This window comes from Pleuronectes platessa, chromosome 7, assembly GCF_947347685.1.
Source record: "Pleuronectes platessa chromosome 7, fPlePla1.1, whole genome shotgun sequence".
Classification (NCBI taxonomy): domain Eukaryota; kingdom Metazoa; phylum Chordata; class Actinopteri; order Pleuronectiformes; family Pleuronectidae; genus Pleuronectes; species Pleuronectes platessa.
The window spans coordinates 10,966,246-10,984,890 of NC_070632.1; the positions used below are offsets into that span (position 1 = coordinate 10,966,246).

Here is an 18,645-nt window from a genome sequence, read left to right on the forward strand (position 1 = left end):
AGTGTGATCGAGCATGTATTTGTAGCCGCTCTTTGTCATATCCCTGTAGCCCTGAGCGTGGAGCTGCAGCATCACTGCACAGGAGGAGAGAGAGAGGGAGGGAGTGAAGAAACAGAGAGAGAGAGAGAGCGGGTGATGGAAATAATGAGAGAGGGAGAACCAGACAGACAAAAACAGAAGGAGAGAGAGAGAGAGACAGAGTGACAGCAGAGGCAGCAGAGGTTGGTGGCTCCCCTGGGGTGCAAGTGGTGGGTGGAGGAGTGTGAGAGAAAGAGATGGAGTGATGGTGGGAGGGAGGGGAGGGAGGTAGTGAGTGAGGGAGCCATGTGAGGAGCCATGTGAGTGGAAGGGAAAAAAAGAAAAGTGGGCAGCGGCTGCAGGGTGAGGGATTGGAGAGAAGCAGAGTCTGCTCAGTCCATGAGGAGACAGGGCAGGGGGTGCGCTTACGTAACAGCCTGCAGTGGCTGAGCCAGCGTCACGTGGATCATCACGTTCTCCCTCCCTCCCTTCCTCCCCGCCTCCCTCCCTCCCTCCCTCCTTACTCTCGCTGCTCTGTCCACTCGCTGCCTCTCTCTTCCTCCTTTGCCCCCTCCGTGCTTTGTCTCGGTCTATCGCATTCTGTCTGCCCGCCTGAATTATTTTTTCTCTGCTCCACCCAAGCCCTGCTCTCTGTTTACTTTGGGTCACACTCAGGGTGCTGGTCGGGCAGTGAGGACAAAGTCTGCAGGAGACGCTGTGTGGGGGATGTGTTGGCTCTTATTCCTGCACCTAACTGTCAGATAAGCGAAGCTTTGCAAATGCTCGTGCTCTCACTCGCCCTCAAGACCTCTCGGGGCGTCTTTCAATGTGTAAAGACTTGAAGAAAACATGACTTGATGCATAACTATTTTGAGACGATATAAATTCAATTCACCACATGCACTTACATTCGTCTCTGTTTTTTCTGTTGTAAACAATGGGGGGAAAAAACACACCCAGTTGTTTGTTGGTCCTTCTCTTCGGCTCAGACGACCAGGCACTAACATCTGTCTCAGGTGATGGGATCAGCTCCCATCAGGTGTGAACTCATCCAAGACATATTGAGGATGCATTTGAGATCCAATGAGGTTCTTTCAACTGTGTCAACGCAAAAGCTTCTTAGGCCACATGTGAAGGACCGCCCACTCAGCTGACATCCTCTGACACGCTACAGTTTCACAGGGAACCAAAAACGTCTGCGATTTCCCCTAAACGTTGATTCAATTTTTAGAGGAGGATCATTTTCTTTTCAGTTATTTCTTAGTGTTTCAAAAGGGTTAAAAGAAAACAAAGTATTTTATCTGTGCCTTAACAGTCTTGTACATTTTTATAGACCACCAACAGAGAAGTGAGAGGGTGAGTTAACGACTTTGGAGCTGTCCAGTGGTGATCAGATTACCCAAGATGCATCCTAATGTCAAGTTTCTCTACACTGACTCTGGCACTCAACCACAGGGCCAATCCTTTCTACAGAGAACTGTAAAAACCTACCAGTAAAATCACTAATACATATATATTCCTTTATTTTTTTCTTCAATTAAGTTACTCTCAGAAACAGCCGGGCGCTATAGATTTAGCCAACGTCATTCAAACAGGGGTAAATATATCTTGTTGGGATGATTCTCATCAAACATTTGACAGGAGAATTTAATTACAAAAGTAGGACCGTTTAGGACTTGCTCAAAATAAACCACCACCCACGCTAATTGTGATGGAGGAACAGTCAGAATATTTTTAATGATTTTTGTCCATGTGCAAAGGAATAAGATTTATTAGGAAACTTGTTGACAAAAAGAGAAATTATAAAACGTCTGTCCTCTGCAGATGACACCAGCGTGTAGTTCATAATGTAGCTGTTGTTTCTGTGAAGACCTGCATGTACAGTACGCATGTAATGTGCATGCAATCATGTAATTGCGTCGTCCTGTTTAGCCGGGACTCAAAAAGCCAGTTATGTAACACAAATCACTCATTCTCTTCATTCCTCCCTCTCTTTCACACTCATCCCTGTCATTAACACACCATCTCTGCTCGTCTTCCCGCCCCTCTCTCTCCCTCCCCTGCTCGCCAAGTTTTGCACCACCTGCCCAAGGCAAAGCTGATTTACAGATTACCACCTAAGTGCATCACATGCATGTATATGGAAAGCCTGACTTAGACACACACACACACACACACACAGTCACTCACTCACACATACACACACACACACACACACACACACTCACTCCTGGGCATGCAGTGTCACGCTGGCTGTCCCTGTGTGAGCTCATCCTGTAGTGTTTTCCCTGATTATCTGTCTGTTGATGGGAGCAGTGGAACATGGCTTAGGTTCATCCACAGGGAGCAGGTCAGCGGCCAGGGAGCAATCTGAGCTCAGGGATGGTTTGACCTTTGGCCGGTTCCAGGATGACGCAGCAGCGTGGATCAAATTAGAAAGTTGGACTTGTGAGCAAAGAGATTTAAAATGTGCAACCTGAACAGAGCGTGACGGCTGTGGTTCCAGGAAGTAAGGGTTAGGGTTAGGGTTCCCATTTGTTTTCTCCCTGGAAGTTTTGAGAATAGATTGGTGTGATGAACCAGGCCGACCAGCTATGAGATGAATCGTGACTATAAGAATGATTCAGAGCAAAAATATATATTAGAAAATGGACAAAAGTTGAAGGTACAAGACTCTGTACATAGGTTTTTAAGAATGTAAGAACTATGCATCCAATAAACCGTTGTGATTGGTCCATTTCCTTCGACTTCTAGTGCCTTTGGACTGTATTTTCGCGGCTGTTGTCAATATTTCCAATGGTAACAGCGAGCTCCACCAACATGCGTGGCTTTTACACCTGGGAATTGTGGGTAATGTAGTCCTTATCCTTGACAATGCAGTTGATATCATACAGACTTGTGGCTTCAACAGGAGCAGATAGTATCATTATATAATCCCGTAGTTTGTGCTAAGTCTACCATGGATGGTAACAATAATGGCTAGTAATAGAAAATCTCAATTCAGAAAATGTTGATCTCTATACCTTTTTATTATCAAACACCAAAGAACAACAATAACAACAATCTCAGTGCAAAACTGTTAGTCGTCTATTGTTTTTACCACTGGAGTTTCTCTCTCTCTCACTTTCTCTCTCTCTCGATCGTCCAGTCAGGTGTCTGTTAGTTGAGTATTATGTTTTGGTTGCCATAGCGATGACGGATTAGCCCATGTTGTTTATCTCTCCGGTCTGGTCCTGACTGGGCACAGGACGTGTGGAGTAATGCCCTCAGACCACAGATGATTTGCAGACTTTTTTTTTTGCTCTGAGCTCTGAAGGAAAGAGATGAAATGGGAATAAGAAACACTCTTACCAAAAGTTCTGAGCCGCTGTGGAAGAGATGAATTGTCAGTGTGAAGATTGTTTCGACATGTGGCGTGCTACTTGAATCTGATTTGCATGTGAGTTAGGTCACTTGTGCTCAGGGAGGCACATGACAGTTTTCACCAGTTGCTGCTGGCTTTCAATTTTGCTCATGCAGAAGAGTTGCTGCACAAAATCCTAGAAATACCTCAAAACAAGAGCCCAAAAGTAAATCAACAATTTGGGGAAGTTCACACCATTTGACCTTCGTTGACCAGTTCAGAGTTTGTAGTTTAGTGCTAAGTGTGTTTCAGTAGGTGTCATGGCTGTAGGATTCGCCACACTGCAGAATCTGTAAATGTACTTTATATATAGATGTATATTTAGAGATATAATTGATTGATTGACAGAATTGCATCAGACACAAACAAACAAATCTGTAGTTTGAAGAAGGCAAAAGGCTGAAAACTTGTTGCAACATTCGGCGTAGTCCTGAGACACTGACAGGAAGTCAAAGAGTCTACACTACAGCTACACTAACGGCTTTCTGAGCTCAAAGCTTGTGTCAGTGTGGCTACATTTTCACTATAAATGTTTTGGATATGTTACACTCAAAAGCATAAATGTGAACCTCACGGTGGTGCAAGAGGTCACCACAGTCATCAGGACGCATTATCTGGAAACCATGACAGTCTGAATAACATTTGGCACCAGTCGGTCCAGTAAATTTTCCATTTGCCTGTGTGCACCTTTAACAGGAATGAGTTGAAGGCTGCCTTGCTTCGGTGTGAAAGATGATATCCTCACGTTGCTCCACGTGAACCGCCCGTAGCTTTTCCACGATCCCGAGTGTTGTACGTCATGGCAATCGCACGAACAGGGTTTCCTGGGATGGAATCAAATTCCCATTACCGTTTCAGTCCGTCCCTGTTGTCAGCCAACCATTCTTCAACATTACAGCCCACCCAACAAACACAATCAGTGCTTAATAGCGTTAAGCACGCTTCCACAGTGACTCTGCCGGCTAACAGATGGCCTTTTGCTGAATGCTTCTTGACCCTGTTGGTCCTGTATTTCCCTGAATCCGTTTCACCAATTCCTTTCACATGTGGCCCCTAATTTGTTTTGCTTATGTACTCACTCATCTCATGTGCTGAGGGATTGCAGCTTGAAAGCTGTGTAAATGGCCGCACATGATGCGTACGTCAGCACGTGTGTCTCCTGCAGGATCTCATCAGATGCATGGCGGCGCACGGCAGACACCTGACCGGTCCTGTGTGCTAAGCTGCAGAGCTGTGACCACGGACCAGGAGACGTTTTCTTATCCCACAGAGGGGAAGAGAGCTGGGATGAAACGGAGCAGAGAGGGAGCAGGGACAGTTCTGTCTGTGTTATCCTAACTTCATTTAAACAGGATCAGCGAACATACTGTTGTGTAGCACGGCCAAACATCACAGTGCTTCAGCAGTAATTCACTCAGTGATTAGCAACAGCAGCAGGCCATGCTGATCCAGCTCCTGTTTACTCAGATGCACGACTGTCAAGACAAGACGCCACCACTTATATTGCTGAGATTTGTTATTAGTGGCCAAAACCTTTTTACTTTTAGGTGATGTACTTCCAGGAGGCTGAACCTGCTGGAAAACTAAGCATAATAGCTTTATTACCTGACCGTTTGTTTGTTGGTTTCTTTGTCTGTCTGTCTGTTAGAAGCATTGTGCAAATATTACTGGACAGATCACTACAGAACCTAGTGGAGGGATGCGGTATGGGTTAGGAAGATCATTTTTGAATATTGTGAGATGGCCTTTTTTCAACATTTTCAATAATTGATATTTACATTAAAAAAAAATCTGGATCTACTGGTTTTAATGTGGTTTCACAAGGGGTCTGTTGGACCTTTTGTGAAGGTATGTACTCTACTGAGTGACATTCTACTTTTGTTGGTTGATTGGTTGGTTTGTTTGTCAGCAGGATTACGCATAAGCTACTGAACGGATTTCCATGAAACCGGGTGGAAAGATGGGACACGAGCCAAGAGAGAACCCATTAAATGTTGGCACAGATCCAGACAAAGGGTCGGCTTCAGGACTCTCTTTTTTACTTTAATTACCTCACAGAATAATTCAGGGATCTTGATGAAAATATAAGGCATATTTAAGGGACTAATATTTATGAGTGTCTTCAACTTGTAGCGGCTTGATTGAATCTTAGGAGACTTGGTCCTTGGCGGAGGTTTGGTTACTGAGTGCTTCTAGTTTCTAATAATGTGTAAATGGTGTTTTAAACTGTCAGGAGTGAGACTGAGAAACATAGTTTAGTTGGGAAAAAATTGCTCGTCCTAACAAATGTGGAATCTGTCTTAAAAAGATTTCACCTTTGGAAATTAAACTTCTGCAATGCTGCAAATGTCATGACCTCAGTGTCTGTTTTCACTCTCTCTCTTCATATTCCCATCGTGTTTGCACAGAAACCACAGGCTAGTGTGACTGTTGGGAAAAAACAACAACATTGAAATTGTTTTATATTACAGAGGGCTCCTTTTCCCTCCAGTGACTCCTCAGAGAATGAAACTGAATTCCTAGATAACATTGAAAACACACATTGCGACACTGTACATGATCAGATTGAATTTCAAACCGAGTTTTAGTATCGAGTGGAAGTGATAGAAAATAATACTCTGAGGGTAAAGTTTCCGGATGAAACTCTGTGCTGAACAAAGTGTGTTGACTGGCGTTTCTACACGGGATCTAAGTGTTGCTTCCTGAGGTTGTCGGATGTTGCTCGGGCCTCACATGGCCTGCGGGGGAAACTTGTGCTGTGTCACATTGTACTCCATCACGGTGTTTACAAAAGACACACACCCAGTGTCCTCTCATGTTTCTGTCATGGGAGAAAGTAACACAGAAGCAAAACTATTAGCCCCGCCAATTTGAATGTTGTTTGGGTAAGATCCCTCTCCGCTGCCGCTCTAGTCTATAATCGACCTTGTGTGACCTGAGCGGCTCGAGCCTCCTCCTGCCTATTCCTGGCAGCGTCTGTCTTGTTTCTCCGCTGGCGCTGCCCTTCGCTGCCTGCGCGAGTGTTTCAAACCACCTAAAGAAGCTCAGGGCGGTCTGTGTCTTTGTCTTTCTCTCCGTGCAACTCTCCAGAGCCGGAGAGATCTGCAGACAGAGGAGGGAGGGAGGGAGGGAGGGTGAGTGAGGATACCAGAGGTGGGGATCGGCAGCTCCTCTCCAGCCTGGACACCAGAGCCGCAGTGTGGCGTGCCGGGGCACATTTTAAAAACACCACGGGTTGTCTGCTCCTCGCTAGGTTTTTGTTTGTTCCTTTCCTCCTCCCCCTCCTCCCCTTACTTCTATCAGATCTTCTCATACCTCTATTTCTATCTCCCTTCTTTCTATCGTGGCTCTTACATCACCTGACTGGAGTTTTTCTTGTCAATGCAGCAGCAGGCAGATGAGTCAGGCTCGGTTGACTCTCCTCTACAGCCATGCTGCCTCCCCTCTCCTCTCCCCGGCTCCCCTCTCACTCTGCAGACAGACTGCATCACCCCCCGAAGGGACGTGGACGCGAGCAGAAAAAAACTTGTCACTACTTTCAGCCCCCCCACCCCCCCCCACCGGGATGTGTCTTTCACCGGTGATTGAGAGTCATGCAAAAGACACGTCCTCTGTCAGAAGTTTAACATATGCAATCAGTTAAAGAGAGCATGGGGATGCGCCGCCTCATAGAGAGTGGAGCTGAGATTGTATTTGCACTTGCACTGAGTTTGTGTGTGTGTGTGTGTGTGTGTGTGTGTGTGTGTGTCGGATGGTGTGTGTGTGTGTTTGGGAGACAGCTCAGCCAGACAGTGCAGGCAGACAAGCGTCTCTGCTGACTGCAGATGAGATGGAGTGTTTACTGACACAGGGAGCATCAGCTGCACGTGCTCCTCTCCAGCTTTGCTTAGTTTGAGGCTCTTCAGCTGGACTTTGCCCGGATGGCCCCTCATGGCCAAGCACGGATCTAATTTGCCTGATCTGTCACTGTCAGATAATTAAAGGGTGCTGTTTGGATTTTTTCGGTAGAAAACCTACCCTCAATTGATCTTTGATAATTTAGTCTCAGTGTCTAGGAGATTTTCTTCCTGCATTACAGTTTTATGACATTTGCATATCGGAAGCAGCAACTTAAAACAACACGTATATAATGATCTACACAAATGAGTCACACTGAGCTGAATACCAATTACAAAGATTATGAACAGTGGCGAGACAATCCCAATAAGACACCTGTAAGCTTAAAAATCACCGCCTTCAGCATCAATCACAAAAAAACAACAATAAAGATGCACAAAATATGACCTTTTACTTTCTGATAAATTATCAAACCGATAAAAATGCCCGTCACTTGCACGGTGTCCTCAGATTGCCTTTTCTGTCTGAGCAGCTGGGTGTGAAGCAGCCACCCTGTGAAGCTCGAGGAGAGTTTCATCACTATTTATTTTCATTTCTAATGCATTAACGTCCCTGGTGATGTACTTTCAGCTGATCCACTAATTGATTAATCAATTAATAATTCAGCACTAATTTGATGCCTACAGCTTAAAATTTAAATATGGTGAACAGCATTATGTGTAATGGTGTTTGCACCATCATGCACACGCAATGATCGGTTGATTCAGCACCGCAGACTGTTTGAGTTTAGTAGAACAGATATTTATTTCGGGGGGGGGGGGGGGGGTATTTCTGTTTCATCTTGTCCTCCACCTGTACGCCATTTTGGGGACAGGCTGATTGTCTTACTAACACGTTTCCATGGAAACCTCAGGTGGCTCCCTGCTGGCCATTCATCCGTCAGCTCCACCTTTCATTCAGTCTATTCATCCATCCTGCCCCCCCTCCCCCCCACTGATCGCAAATGACGAGGCCGGTTTTGAGTTGTCGGGTTGTCATAGAAACTGATGCTGACCACCTTCAGTGTCCGTACCTTCTTCTTCTTCTTCTTCTTCTTCTTCTTCTTCTTCTTCTTCTTCTTCACATGTCCTCCTCTCGCCCTTACTTCTGTTGTTCACTAACAAACAGGTGGTGACACATCACCCACCCGTCAGTCACTCTCGCATTGTAGGGAGAAAATCTATTTAGAATCTAATCTCATGCTGAGGAAATGTTTTCAAGAGATGGAAATCACCTTCCCTATAAAGATGTGCCGTACAAAGCTCAGGAGGTTTGTGATGTAGTTTTTCCCTGAAGAACAAAGAACATCATCATCTCTTAAAGAATACCACATCCAGCTGCATTTCATCACTTTCCACTTTAGAGTTTGTGTCCATAAACAATCACTGAAACCAGTGTCGGTGAATGAAATTGTCATAAACTGAAAATGATACGTTGGAATGAACGGAAGAGGCACAAATTTGGCCATAGTTTGTGCAGTTGTCAGGTTGTGTAATAATGAGACAACGGTTCTGGTCCAGAACTTTAATATCAAGGTCAAATTTATCAACACAGGATAAAGAAAATATCAATATTTAAGATTTCAGGACAGACCAGCACTAATTACAACAAACCAAATTAGAAGGATTCATATCGTTGCCAAGGCCCAACAGTCCCAGTAAATTGCCCTAAAGCTAAATCATTTTTTTTTTCAAGATTTATGAATTATTTCCTGGTGAAACACATGGAAAAAAAAAATCCTTCCTGGATTTGTCCGTTTGTGTGAAATCACTGTGTTTCATGAAAAGCAGTGCTGTAATTTAACTGACAGCAATGAAAACATAATTTTCACTGTGGAGGTAGATATAATATATATTTTTAATGGTTTTGAAATATTTTTTTCAGATGAAAACCTCCCATCAAAGCTACGTTTAGATCTACTCATTGGGCGACAGTCATTGTCATGCTCCTCAATCAGATTCCTGGTTAATAAGTACTCATTTGGATCAAGGAAGAAAAGCATAAATGTGATTCTTCACTTCAGATGCAAGATGAAATCTGCTATTATAGAGATAACAGTGATGACACCTCAGCCTCAACATAAGTATCCTCATGTTTGTTAATGCATCTTTCACTTTGTCATTGTCTTCATGTTCATGTCCCACAAAATTTTACTTTTTCAAATGTGGTAAAATGTGAATGTGTACTCTCTCAGACTGTGATGTGGATCCAACATTATGATTTCTGTCCCCACAGGGAAATGACTTAAGGAAGATTCTCCTCACACGATACTTTGGAAATCAAAAGCTTATCTCCAAGTCGGAGCTCGGGAGTGGAAGCAGCTCATCTGGCGGCTTTGTCAAGCCGTCATCCGGAGGTACTGAGAACCCCAAATAAACCCGGTAGACACTGCAGAGACTGCTCACAGCAGGAGAAACCACAGAAGCTAACATGACAGCACTCTGCCTCATGGAAGAAGTGCTGCTTGACAGTCGCTGGCAGACTTCAGGAATCGCCACATTCAAAGCGCCACATAAATATATACATTATTTCTGTCCAAACATTTTTATTATGATGGAAAAATATCAGTAATGTCTGCAGCTATGTCTCTTCAGAGCACAATTATGTTAAATACTGATATTGAATCTCTGCAGGAGGCTCTCCCGCGCTGGACTCTGACAAACCAAGCAGCAACCTAGTGGAGATCCAGTGTCTGCTTGACAACGTCGGGGCGTCGGAGCTGGTGATCGACCTCATCGTCAACACTAAGAACGACCGGGTGTTTGAGGAGAGCCTCCTGCTGGGTATCGCCCTTCTGCAGGGGGGGAACACACAGACACAGGTGGGTGTGCGCCACAAGTCCTTCATTTCTCCGCCATTTACATAAATGCGTAATCTCAGATTTAGACGATTTCTACTCACCACCACTCCGCTTCCCGCCCAGAACTCCTTCTACACCCTCCTGTACAAGCAGAAGAGCTCCGAGCGCTTCTTCAAGGTTTTCTACGACCGCATGCGTCTGGCCCAGCAGGAGATCCGAGCCACCGTGTCCGTCAACATGTTTGAGCTCAGCTGCAGGAAATGGGACGACGACTCTGACAACAGCGGCATCAGGTTAAGAAAAGGTGCAGGAATTCATTTTGTACGTGTTTATATGTGAAACTAGAAAATCATGTATCTCCTCCACTCGCCTGGAACATACAGCAAACCTCTGTGTCAACTCGAAGGTGAGAGCACCTCAGTGAAGTTGATTTTTAAAGGAATAATAACGTCACAGGTACCGAGAGATGTGCATTGAGAAGTGAAAACACTGAGTCATTGAGGTCATGTCCAGAGCACAGCCAAGCATTTCAATGGAAACAGGCCACGGGGTGAGCGGAAAGCCACAGACGCTGCTCAGATATAAACTTGGAAATCCCAGTGCCTCTACAGCATGTGTGGTCTCCCTCGGCTCGGCCTCGACTTTAAACAATGGTGTCGGATAAATCCCCAAAAATGATCTTTGTTGCTCTGCCGACCTCTGTGCAGACTGTTGTTCCCGACTCCTGCAGTCACATGTCAGAGGCCATGTGACGGCCCACATCACAAGCCTATCAAAAGACCATTGTATCGAGATTGAATGCTTTCTCCAGGGGGTCTCTGGATTACATTTTTTAGAACGTGTCGAATGCACGTTTAACCCTCTGCCAAATCTGTACTGTCCAATCATGAATGGAAAGGAAACTTGCTTCTGTATTTCATCCCGGATGCTGCAGGGAAGGACTCGGGGCTTCACATGAGGGAGGACATGCGAGAGCAGCTGAAGGAGGCTTCCTCTCAAACCTCGAAGGCCTTCTGCTACTTCAGGAACACGGATCCCGAACTCGAGGGCCTTGGCCAGAACAGTGAGATAGTTGGGCCTGATGAGGTGATCGAAGAAACTCAGATGAGCCTGGCCATCACCATCATGAATCCCATCCTGCGTTACCTGCAGCTGCTCTGCGAGAACCACAATCTAGGCCTACAGGTACTACACCCCCTCTGCGATTGAGAGTAGACAACCTTTAAGTCCAGCTGCCGTTGAATTGACTTCTGACTGACTTTTGTTTCTGCTCTGAATCCAGAACTTTCTGCGTAACCAGAACAACAAGACCAACTACAATCTGGTGTGTGAGACTCTTCAGTTCCTGGACTGTATTTGCGGAAGCACCACAGGAGGTCTCGGGCTGCTGGGCCTGTATATAAATGAGAATAACGTGGGTCTGGTTCGCCAAACCCTGGAAACCATCACCGAGTACTGCCAGGGACCCTGCCACGAAAACCAGGTGAGTGGACAATAGGCTGGGTGTAGTGAATAGTCAAGAGGGTCATAGATTATTTATGACTGGGGATTTTGTTGTCTCTAACTGTTTTTCTATTCTATTTCCTAGACCTGCATAGCCAGGCATGAGTCCAATGGCATTGACATTATCATCGCACTGATTGTCAACTCCATCAATCCACTGGGGAAGCATCGCCTGGACCTGGTGCTGGAGCTCAAGGTAAAATGGAGGGTGTTGCTCTCAGAAAGGCCCGGAACCGTGACACTGATTTACCCTTTAGTACTTCAAATATAATGTGATATATTTAATAAATGTTAGGGGCTTATTCTTGTGTTGCGCTGTCCTGTTTGTTTGTTGCACTGCGGAGATTCAAACGGGGATTCTGCTAAAGACTTAATCTATTATTAGTGAAAAGGAATCGCTAAGACCTGAATCATTGATGATGTTTTGTGAGCTCATTAACGGAGCCTTTTTTCCGATTTAGAACAATGCCTCCAAGCTCCTACTGGCTATCATGGAGAGCCGCCATGACAGTGAGAACGCGGAGAAGATCCTCTACAAGATGAGACCCAACGAGCTGGTGAGTGTGTCTGTGTGTACACAAGGACGTAAAACGCTTCACCCAAAGGACCAGTGACTTTTCATAATTGCTGTGCCTCAGGTGGATGTGCTGAAGGAGGCGTACGCTCAGGGCCTGGAGAGTGAGGAGGACGGGGACAGTGTCGGGGACCACATCAAGCCCAAAGACGTCGGACACAACATTTACATCCTGGCCCACCAGGTAATAAAAGAGCCTGAGCTTTGTTTTTGTCTGTGACTTGGGCCATTACTGCGTTTTCTCTCGGTCTGTCTAACCATGTGCTCACCTCAGGGCCCTCTGCTGCAGGAGCTGGTGTGTATGTGTGTGTGTGCGTGCGTGTGTGCGTGCGTGTGCGCGTGTGTGTGCGGGTGCGTGTGTGTTAACATGCAATTCCCTATTAGAGTGTGTTGTCTGTGCTAAATGATGGAACACTGCTCTTCTGTGACTGAGCCGCTCTGCCAGTTTTGCTTAAATTAGTTTTCGGCTTGCTACACCGGTTGTGCACAGAGGTAGACTGCCAGTGTTCACTGTGGTTTACCAGGGTCCCAACAGTAAAATGGAAATGAGACTGGTGCCGCGCCACTGAGAGAGTGGTGGTATTGTGAGTCTGTTGTGCATCTCTGCCTCTTGATGTAATTTGAAGAGGGTAGGCAGAGTCTAGCGGGTTTTCACTTCTTCTTCTTCTTCAGTGTCAGACAGGGTATTTCAGTCCAAACAGACGAGTTTCATGATGAAGAGGAAATGTTTCTTTCTTTTTTTTTTCTGTTACACTGTTGATTCATTTTTGACCTCAGAGTATGAAAATGTGAAAATAACATGCACACGCACGCATGTTTGGCGCAAGATTGTTGTGATTCATTTTAAGATTCAAAAGACTCAAAATCAGAAACATTATTTGTACTGTTAAAGTAGAGGCTGATCGATATAGACTTTTGAAGGCGAATAGTGAAAATCCTCCATCATTCCTCAGACCAAAGACCCTCATGACACAGAAATATAATTGAGTCTTGCTATAACAAAAATAAGAAAATAAAAGACTTAAGCATAAATGTAATTTTTTTTTATTCTGTAACTAAAAGTTAAAAAAGTTTTTGGGGAAAAGTTTAAAAAAAAACATAACTGCCAACAATATGTCAGTGTTGGCTCATATTGGACGATTTTATTGGCCAAATGATAAATATATTGTGTGTGTATATATATATATATATTTGGAGGCTTTCTGACCTTTGAGTCAATTATGATCCTTATTTCTTGAAATAAGTCAGTGTGTGTTTTCTTCTTTGGATTCTAGCTAGCCAGACACAACAAGATCCTGCAGCAGAGCCTGAGGCCAGGTTCTGTGTTGGGGCAGGTGTCGCTGGTGGACTCCGACAGTGAGGAGGACGACGCTCTTCATTACTATGCCAAACACACAGCTCAGATAGAGGTCAGCCTCATCGTCACTTTGTCCTTTTATCATCTCAATCTCAAAAACCTGTAGCGTACAATCCACGGTAGCCTGTAACGAGGACATGTTATAAATCCATTTCCCAGATTGTGCGTCATGACCGCAGCATGGAGCAGATCGTCTTCCCCGTGCCCAACATCTGCGAGTACCTCACCGAGGAGTCCAAGGTGCGCGTGTTCACCACCACCGAGCGAGACGACCAGGGCAGCAAGGTTAACGACTTCTTCCAACAGTTTGACAACCTCTACAATGAGATGACGTGGCAGAAGAAGATCCGCAGTAAGTTGTATCCCCCTGAATCCAGTGTATGGAAAATAATGATGGTGGCAGCCGAAGCCGGTTGCAGGATGGTAAATAATGATTATCATCCCGAGTGTGTGGCTAGTGTTATGTTCCGAATAAATTGAAGGGGCCTGCAGTGGTGTTGTGTTGTTTGTGTGTGTTTGGTCTGTGTCTCCGTTCATGCTGTAACCTCCCTGTTTTGTTTGTGCAGAAAACAAGGTTCTGTTTTGGTTCTCACGCCAAATCTCTCTGTGGGGGAGCATCTCCTTCTACCTGGCCTGCCTCCTCAACATCGCTGTGGCCGTGTTTTACCCATTTGGTGATGACGGAGATGAGGGTGAGATGAAGTTAAAAATTGAATAAATCAAGAGTGGACAACTAGTGACGTTTAGATGAAATTTAATTAAAAAAAAAGGTTTATTATTATTTATTTAATTATTTTTCCGCCCAAGAATTTTTTTTTACAATCTAACAATGATGCTAAAAAGTGCTATGATACACCAGGATTAACTCAAATATCGACCAGTTTTATTAATCATAAAAACAAATTTCAGGAAAAGTACTTTTCAAACTAAATGAAAAATTCTTAATGATATAATTCACATAACATTGCGCAGATTTTATGTAATATAAATATACAAATTTTTTATATTTATATTTTTTTGGTATTTATTTAATGGCCCCACAGATCCATGATTCACCCACAGATGTGTTTTCTCTTATATGTGTGATGAGACTTGAAAACCAAGTCATTGAAGAATGGGACTATGATCTCTTTGGCAGTTTAAACCTTGAAACAGTATCTTTTACTTTGTCCTACTTTCCCTCTTCAACTCTTTACACGGTATTTATAGTATATTAAGTGTTGCACGTTTGTTTATAGGTTAATAAAATGCATCACATTATATATATATATATATCGGTTTTAAACATCTTACACACATGTGAGGAAAATGAGTTTTATTGTCCCACTACAATGTGAACACCTGTGGTTCTCCAGCCGTACTAAGTGCTTTTTGAGTAATGCAGTTGGCAGTGAACCACTGTTTGACATTTTCAAGTGTTGCCTCTGACTGTGCTGAATTAAAGTCTAAACTCAGGTCTGAGAAACACCATGTTCACATTATCGATGTGCTGGTTCCATGTTTTGATGATTCCCTCCTCTGTCCAGGCACCTTGTCCTCGTTTTGGAACATCCTACTGTGGGTGGCCCTGGGGGTGTTCACTGCCTTACTGCCTGTCTTACCCAAGCCGTGTGGCATCCTGTTCTTCCTGGTCTCCCTGATTCTACGGGCCATCTACACAATGGGCCTCGGTCCTGCTCTGTTGTTGTTGGGTACCATCAATGTAAGTACAGGAAGGTTTAAAGAAAAGGAAGGAACATATAAGGTCTTATATACATATAAGGATATGTAAATCGTTTTCTTCTTCTTTTTTATTCCTCTGGTTTATTTTCTTCTCTTTCAGCTCTTCAACAAGATCGTCTTTCTTGTAAGTTTTGTGGGGAACCAGGGGACGTTCACCCGAGGCTACAAAGCAGTGGTTATGGACATGCTCTTCATCTACCATTTGAGCTACGCCATGATCTGTGTCCTGGGCCTCTTCGTGCACGAGTTCTTCTACAGCTTTTTAGTGAGAAATCCCTCTCCCATTTATCTTCCATGATATTAAGACTGATGGATCGGCGCAGCACGTCACAAGCGTTCCCTGTACTCAAGAGTTCTAAAATCAATTTGCCTATAATCCTCCACAGCTCTTCGACCTGGTGATCCGGGAGGAGACGCTGCTCAATGTGATAAAAAGTGTGACGAGGAATGGCCGCTCCATTATTCTGACGGCTGTCCTGGCCATCTTCCTCGTCTACTTCTTCTCTATCATCGGCTTCCTGTTCCTCAAGGATGACTTCCGCATGGAGGTGGACCGCCTTCCTGCAACAGGTCTGGACTCCATCGACTGTTAAAACACTCTCAGTCATTATTTAGCCGCGCTGTGAACTGTGAAGGGACCAGACTTTCTGTCTTGTAATATTTCCACCAAAGGGGGTAAACCGAGGCACTTTGGCTTCACTTATTTGGGAATTGTCATGTCAACCATAGTGATCTGAGACTCTAATATTCCTGGTTGGATGCTCTGGAATTAAGCCTTGAAACATTTAACCTAAAACATGTCCTAAACCTCAATTCTTTCACTGTCCTGTCATTATCATCTATAAAAAAAGTCATCAATATCTTAAGAGATTGTTTGTCCTACTGGTTTATAGAAAAGAAGGTATTTAAATATTAAATAGACCGTATCTCTACTTCCTGTCATTATTGAGAGTCCAAAATATTCCGGATACGAAAGCTGCCATTTTGTGTATTTGGAGCCAGTAGCTAACAGGGTGATGGTACCAGGGTAGCGATGTCCCGCCGGTACACACGCTCGACCATTCATGAGTCAGCCTCAGCTGTCAGTTATGACGTTTTGATGGCATAGATGTCTCATCCATTGCAATGGTTTAGGACCTATGCTGCAACCAGCCACCAGGTGGCAATCAAGACGCTTTGGCTTCACGTTTGAAGAGCTATCATGTCGTCTATCTTTTTATACAGTCAATGGTTATCGGTTTTAACTTAGGAAGGAATTAAAGATACTTGATACAGAAGGGGCAGTTCGACATATATCAAACATCTTAATATTTGGTCTGCATTAAACCATTAATCAAGGATTCTTGGGTCAGAATTAATCACTTGCTGAACTAATTTGTTCACCGTTGTCTACCCTCTCTCTCTCTTACATAAAAATGGTCAAATCAATGATTCCATACGTACAATCTCTACATCAAAATAGTAGATCAGGTACATTACATTACATTACATTTCATTTACCTGACGCTTTTATCATAAGCGACTTACAATAAGTGCATCGACCCCGAGGGTACAGACCCAGAACAACAAGAATCAAGAAAGTACAATTTCTTGAAAATAAAACAAAACTACAAAGTGCTATAAGTAAGTGCCATTTAAGTGCTACTAAAAGTGTTAGTTTCAAAGAGTTGTTAGTGTTACAGTTCGCTGTTGTGTGTAGCAATTCCTGAAAACCTCAACTTTTGAGCCTTAAAATTGTTTTTCTACTTTTGGGTCTGGGGAGGCGGTTCCTCTTCCTGTAGCACGATACGAGACTGTGGACGTATGTGTCACGGGTTTGGTCTTGGTTTCAGAATCGCTGCACCTCCTCCACTGTATATATTCTGTACATTCTCAGACACATGTTTTGAAAACACTGTGGAGAGCAGGGGCGCGCTAATGAGCTCCGGCACGGTGCTCCGACGGTCAGGAAGACAACCTGCCAGCACATGTGCACCTGTTGCATAACCTGGTGGCCGTGCCATCCTGTGTTTTGCTGAACAGAGCGCAGCAGGCACAGCAGAGCAGTGGCGGGTTATGTAACCAGCCTGCCTCGCGCCTGTCTGTCTGTTAGCTGGGGGCTGAGCCGAGACACAAGGCCGGAGCTCCATCAAAGCAGAGGAGCACCCGGTCCAGGCTGCTGCCGCCTCAGGCCTGTGACCCCTACGCCCCCTATGCCCCGTCTCAGTCGGACTGTCTCCTCCGCTCTTCTTCTTCCTCTTCCTCTTCCTCTGTCTCTTGATTCCCTGCCCTGTCCTCTGTCCTCCTGCCCGTCAGCGAGCACGGACCTCTCGGTGACACTCTGGCCCATGTGCACAGCTCTGCCCATCTGCGTGAGCTGATCTCATTCAAGCTCCTCTGCTGCTTTGCCGGTGTGCAAATGATTTGTTCAGGGTTTTTTTCAGCAACACTTCACCGCCCACCCAGCAGCTGCTGCCTCAGTTTACATAATGTCTGTCTATATCCTTCTGGCTGATTTTACTGCCGCTGATGAGAATTAATCAGGGAGGAGTTCAAACGCTAGAGCACAATTTAATCATCTTCTTTCATCTGTAAGTTCTCCGTGCTTTTACCATTAATCCACTCTACATAATTTTGAATTTTTTTTCTCTGTATTTCTTTGTAGGAAAAAGGGATTTATTGAGTAACAGTGAAGTTGCTGACACATGTATAAAAGATGGCTGCCCAGTCTCAACAGCCAAATCTGCTGCTGGTAAGTTTAAAGATTAAATTAAAAACAAATTAGTATTTTATTTTATTTCATTTTACCACTTACGAAAATCCCCGTTAAGAGGACAGTAATTTCAACATATTGCAGTTTGTGACCTTTCTGGCAGTAGTCACTTCCTGAAAGGTTACTCACACACACTCACACACAGGCACGCACACTGAGACACACACACACACACACACACACACACACACTATCAAACACTGTTTCATACACACACTTGCAAGTGGACACACACTGAGAAATGCATACATACGTCAAACAGTTTCATACACACGCACACGGTCCAATTGTCACTCACTGTTTCTCACACACACACACACACACACACACATACACACTGAGAGGTGTGCACACAAAGAAACTTGATGAGGCAGAGTGGGTGACTCACACTCCTGTTTGTTCTCTTGCGTCTCCATGGATCACCTGCACTATGGGGGCACGCACGTGATCTCATCCACATCCTTCGCTTCCCCTTGCTCCTAAGCTCTCACGCTGTACATGGCATGTTCTCTCCAAAGCCCTTTCATACGGACATTTCACATCTGATATGAATAATATATTTGAGTTAGTCATAGATTTTCAGCACCTTTTTATCTTTTTTCTATTTTAGTCTCACATTTAAAGAGAAAAACCAGATACA

At 44.4% G+C, this 18,645-nt stretch overlaps 1 protein-coding gene across 1 annotated transcript in view; it reads left to right on the forward strand.

Moving 5' to 3' along the window:
* itpr2 (inositol 1,4,5-trisphosphate receptor, type 2) overlaps nucleotides 1–18,645 on the forward strand; it is a 56,417-nt gene that overhangs the window by 25,360 nt on the left and 12,412 nt on the right. The window contains exons 38-52 of the mRNA XM_053426980.1: nucleotides 9,533–9,653; nucleotides 9,931–10,118; nucleotides 10,221–10,401; nucleotides 11,032–11,282; nucleotides 11,380–11,580; nucleotides 11,686–11,796; nucleotides 12,062–12,157; nucleotides 12,239–12,358; nucleotides 13,449–13,583; nucleotides 13,691–13,883; nucleotides 14,098–14,223; nucleotides 15,058–15,233; nucleotides 15,354–15,518; nucleotides 15,640–15,823; nucleotides 17,898–17,984. Coding sequence (XP_053282955.1) covers nucleotides 9,533–9,653; nucleotides 9,931–10,118; nucleotides 10,221–10,401; nucleotides 11,032–11,282; nucleotides 11,380–11,580; nucleotides 11,686–11,796; nucleotides 12,062–12,157; nucleotides 12,239–12,358; nucleotides 13,449–13,583; nucleotides 13,691–13,883; nucleotides 14,098–14,223; nucleotides 15,058–15,233; nucleotides 15,354–15,518; nucleotides 15,640–15,823; nucleotides 17,898–17,984 — 2,335 coding nt within the window. The remainder of the gene's footprint in view (nucleotides 1–9,532; nucleotides 9,654–9,930; nucleotides 10,119–10,220; nucleotides 10,402–11,031; nucleotides 11,283–11,379; nucleotides 11,581–11,685; nucleotides 11,797–12,061; nucleotides 12,158–12,238; nucleotides 12,359–13,448; nucleotides 13,584–13,690; nucleotides 13,884–14,097; nucleotides 14,224–15,057; nucleotides 15,234–15,353; nucleotides 15,519–15,639; nucleotides 15,824–17,897; nucleotides 17,985–18,645) is intronic.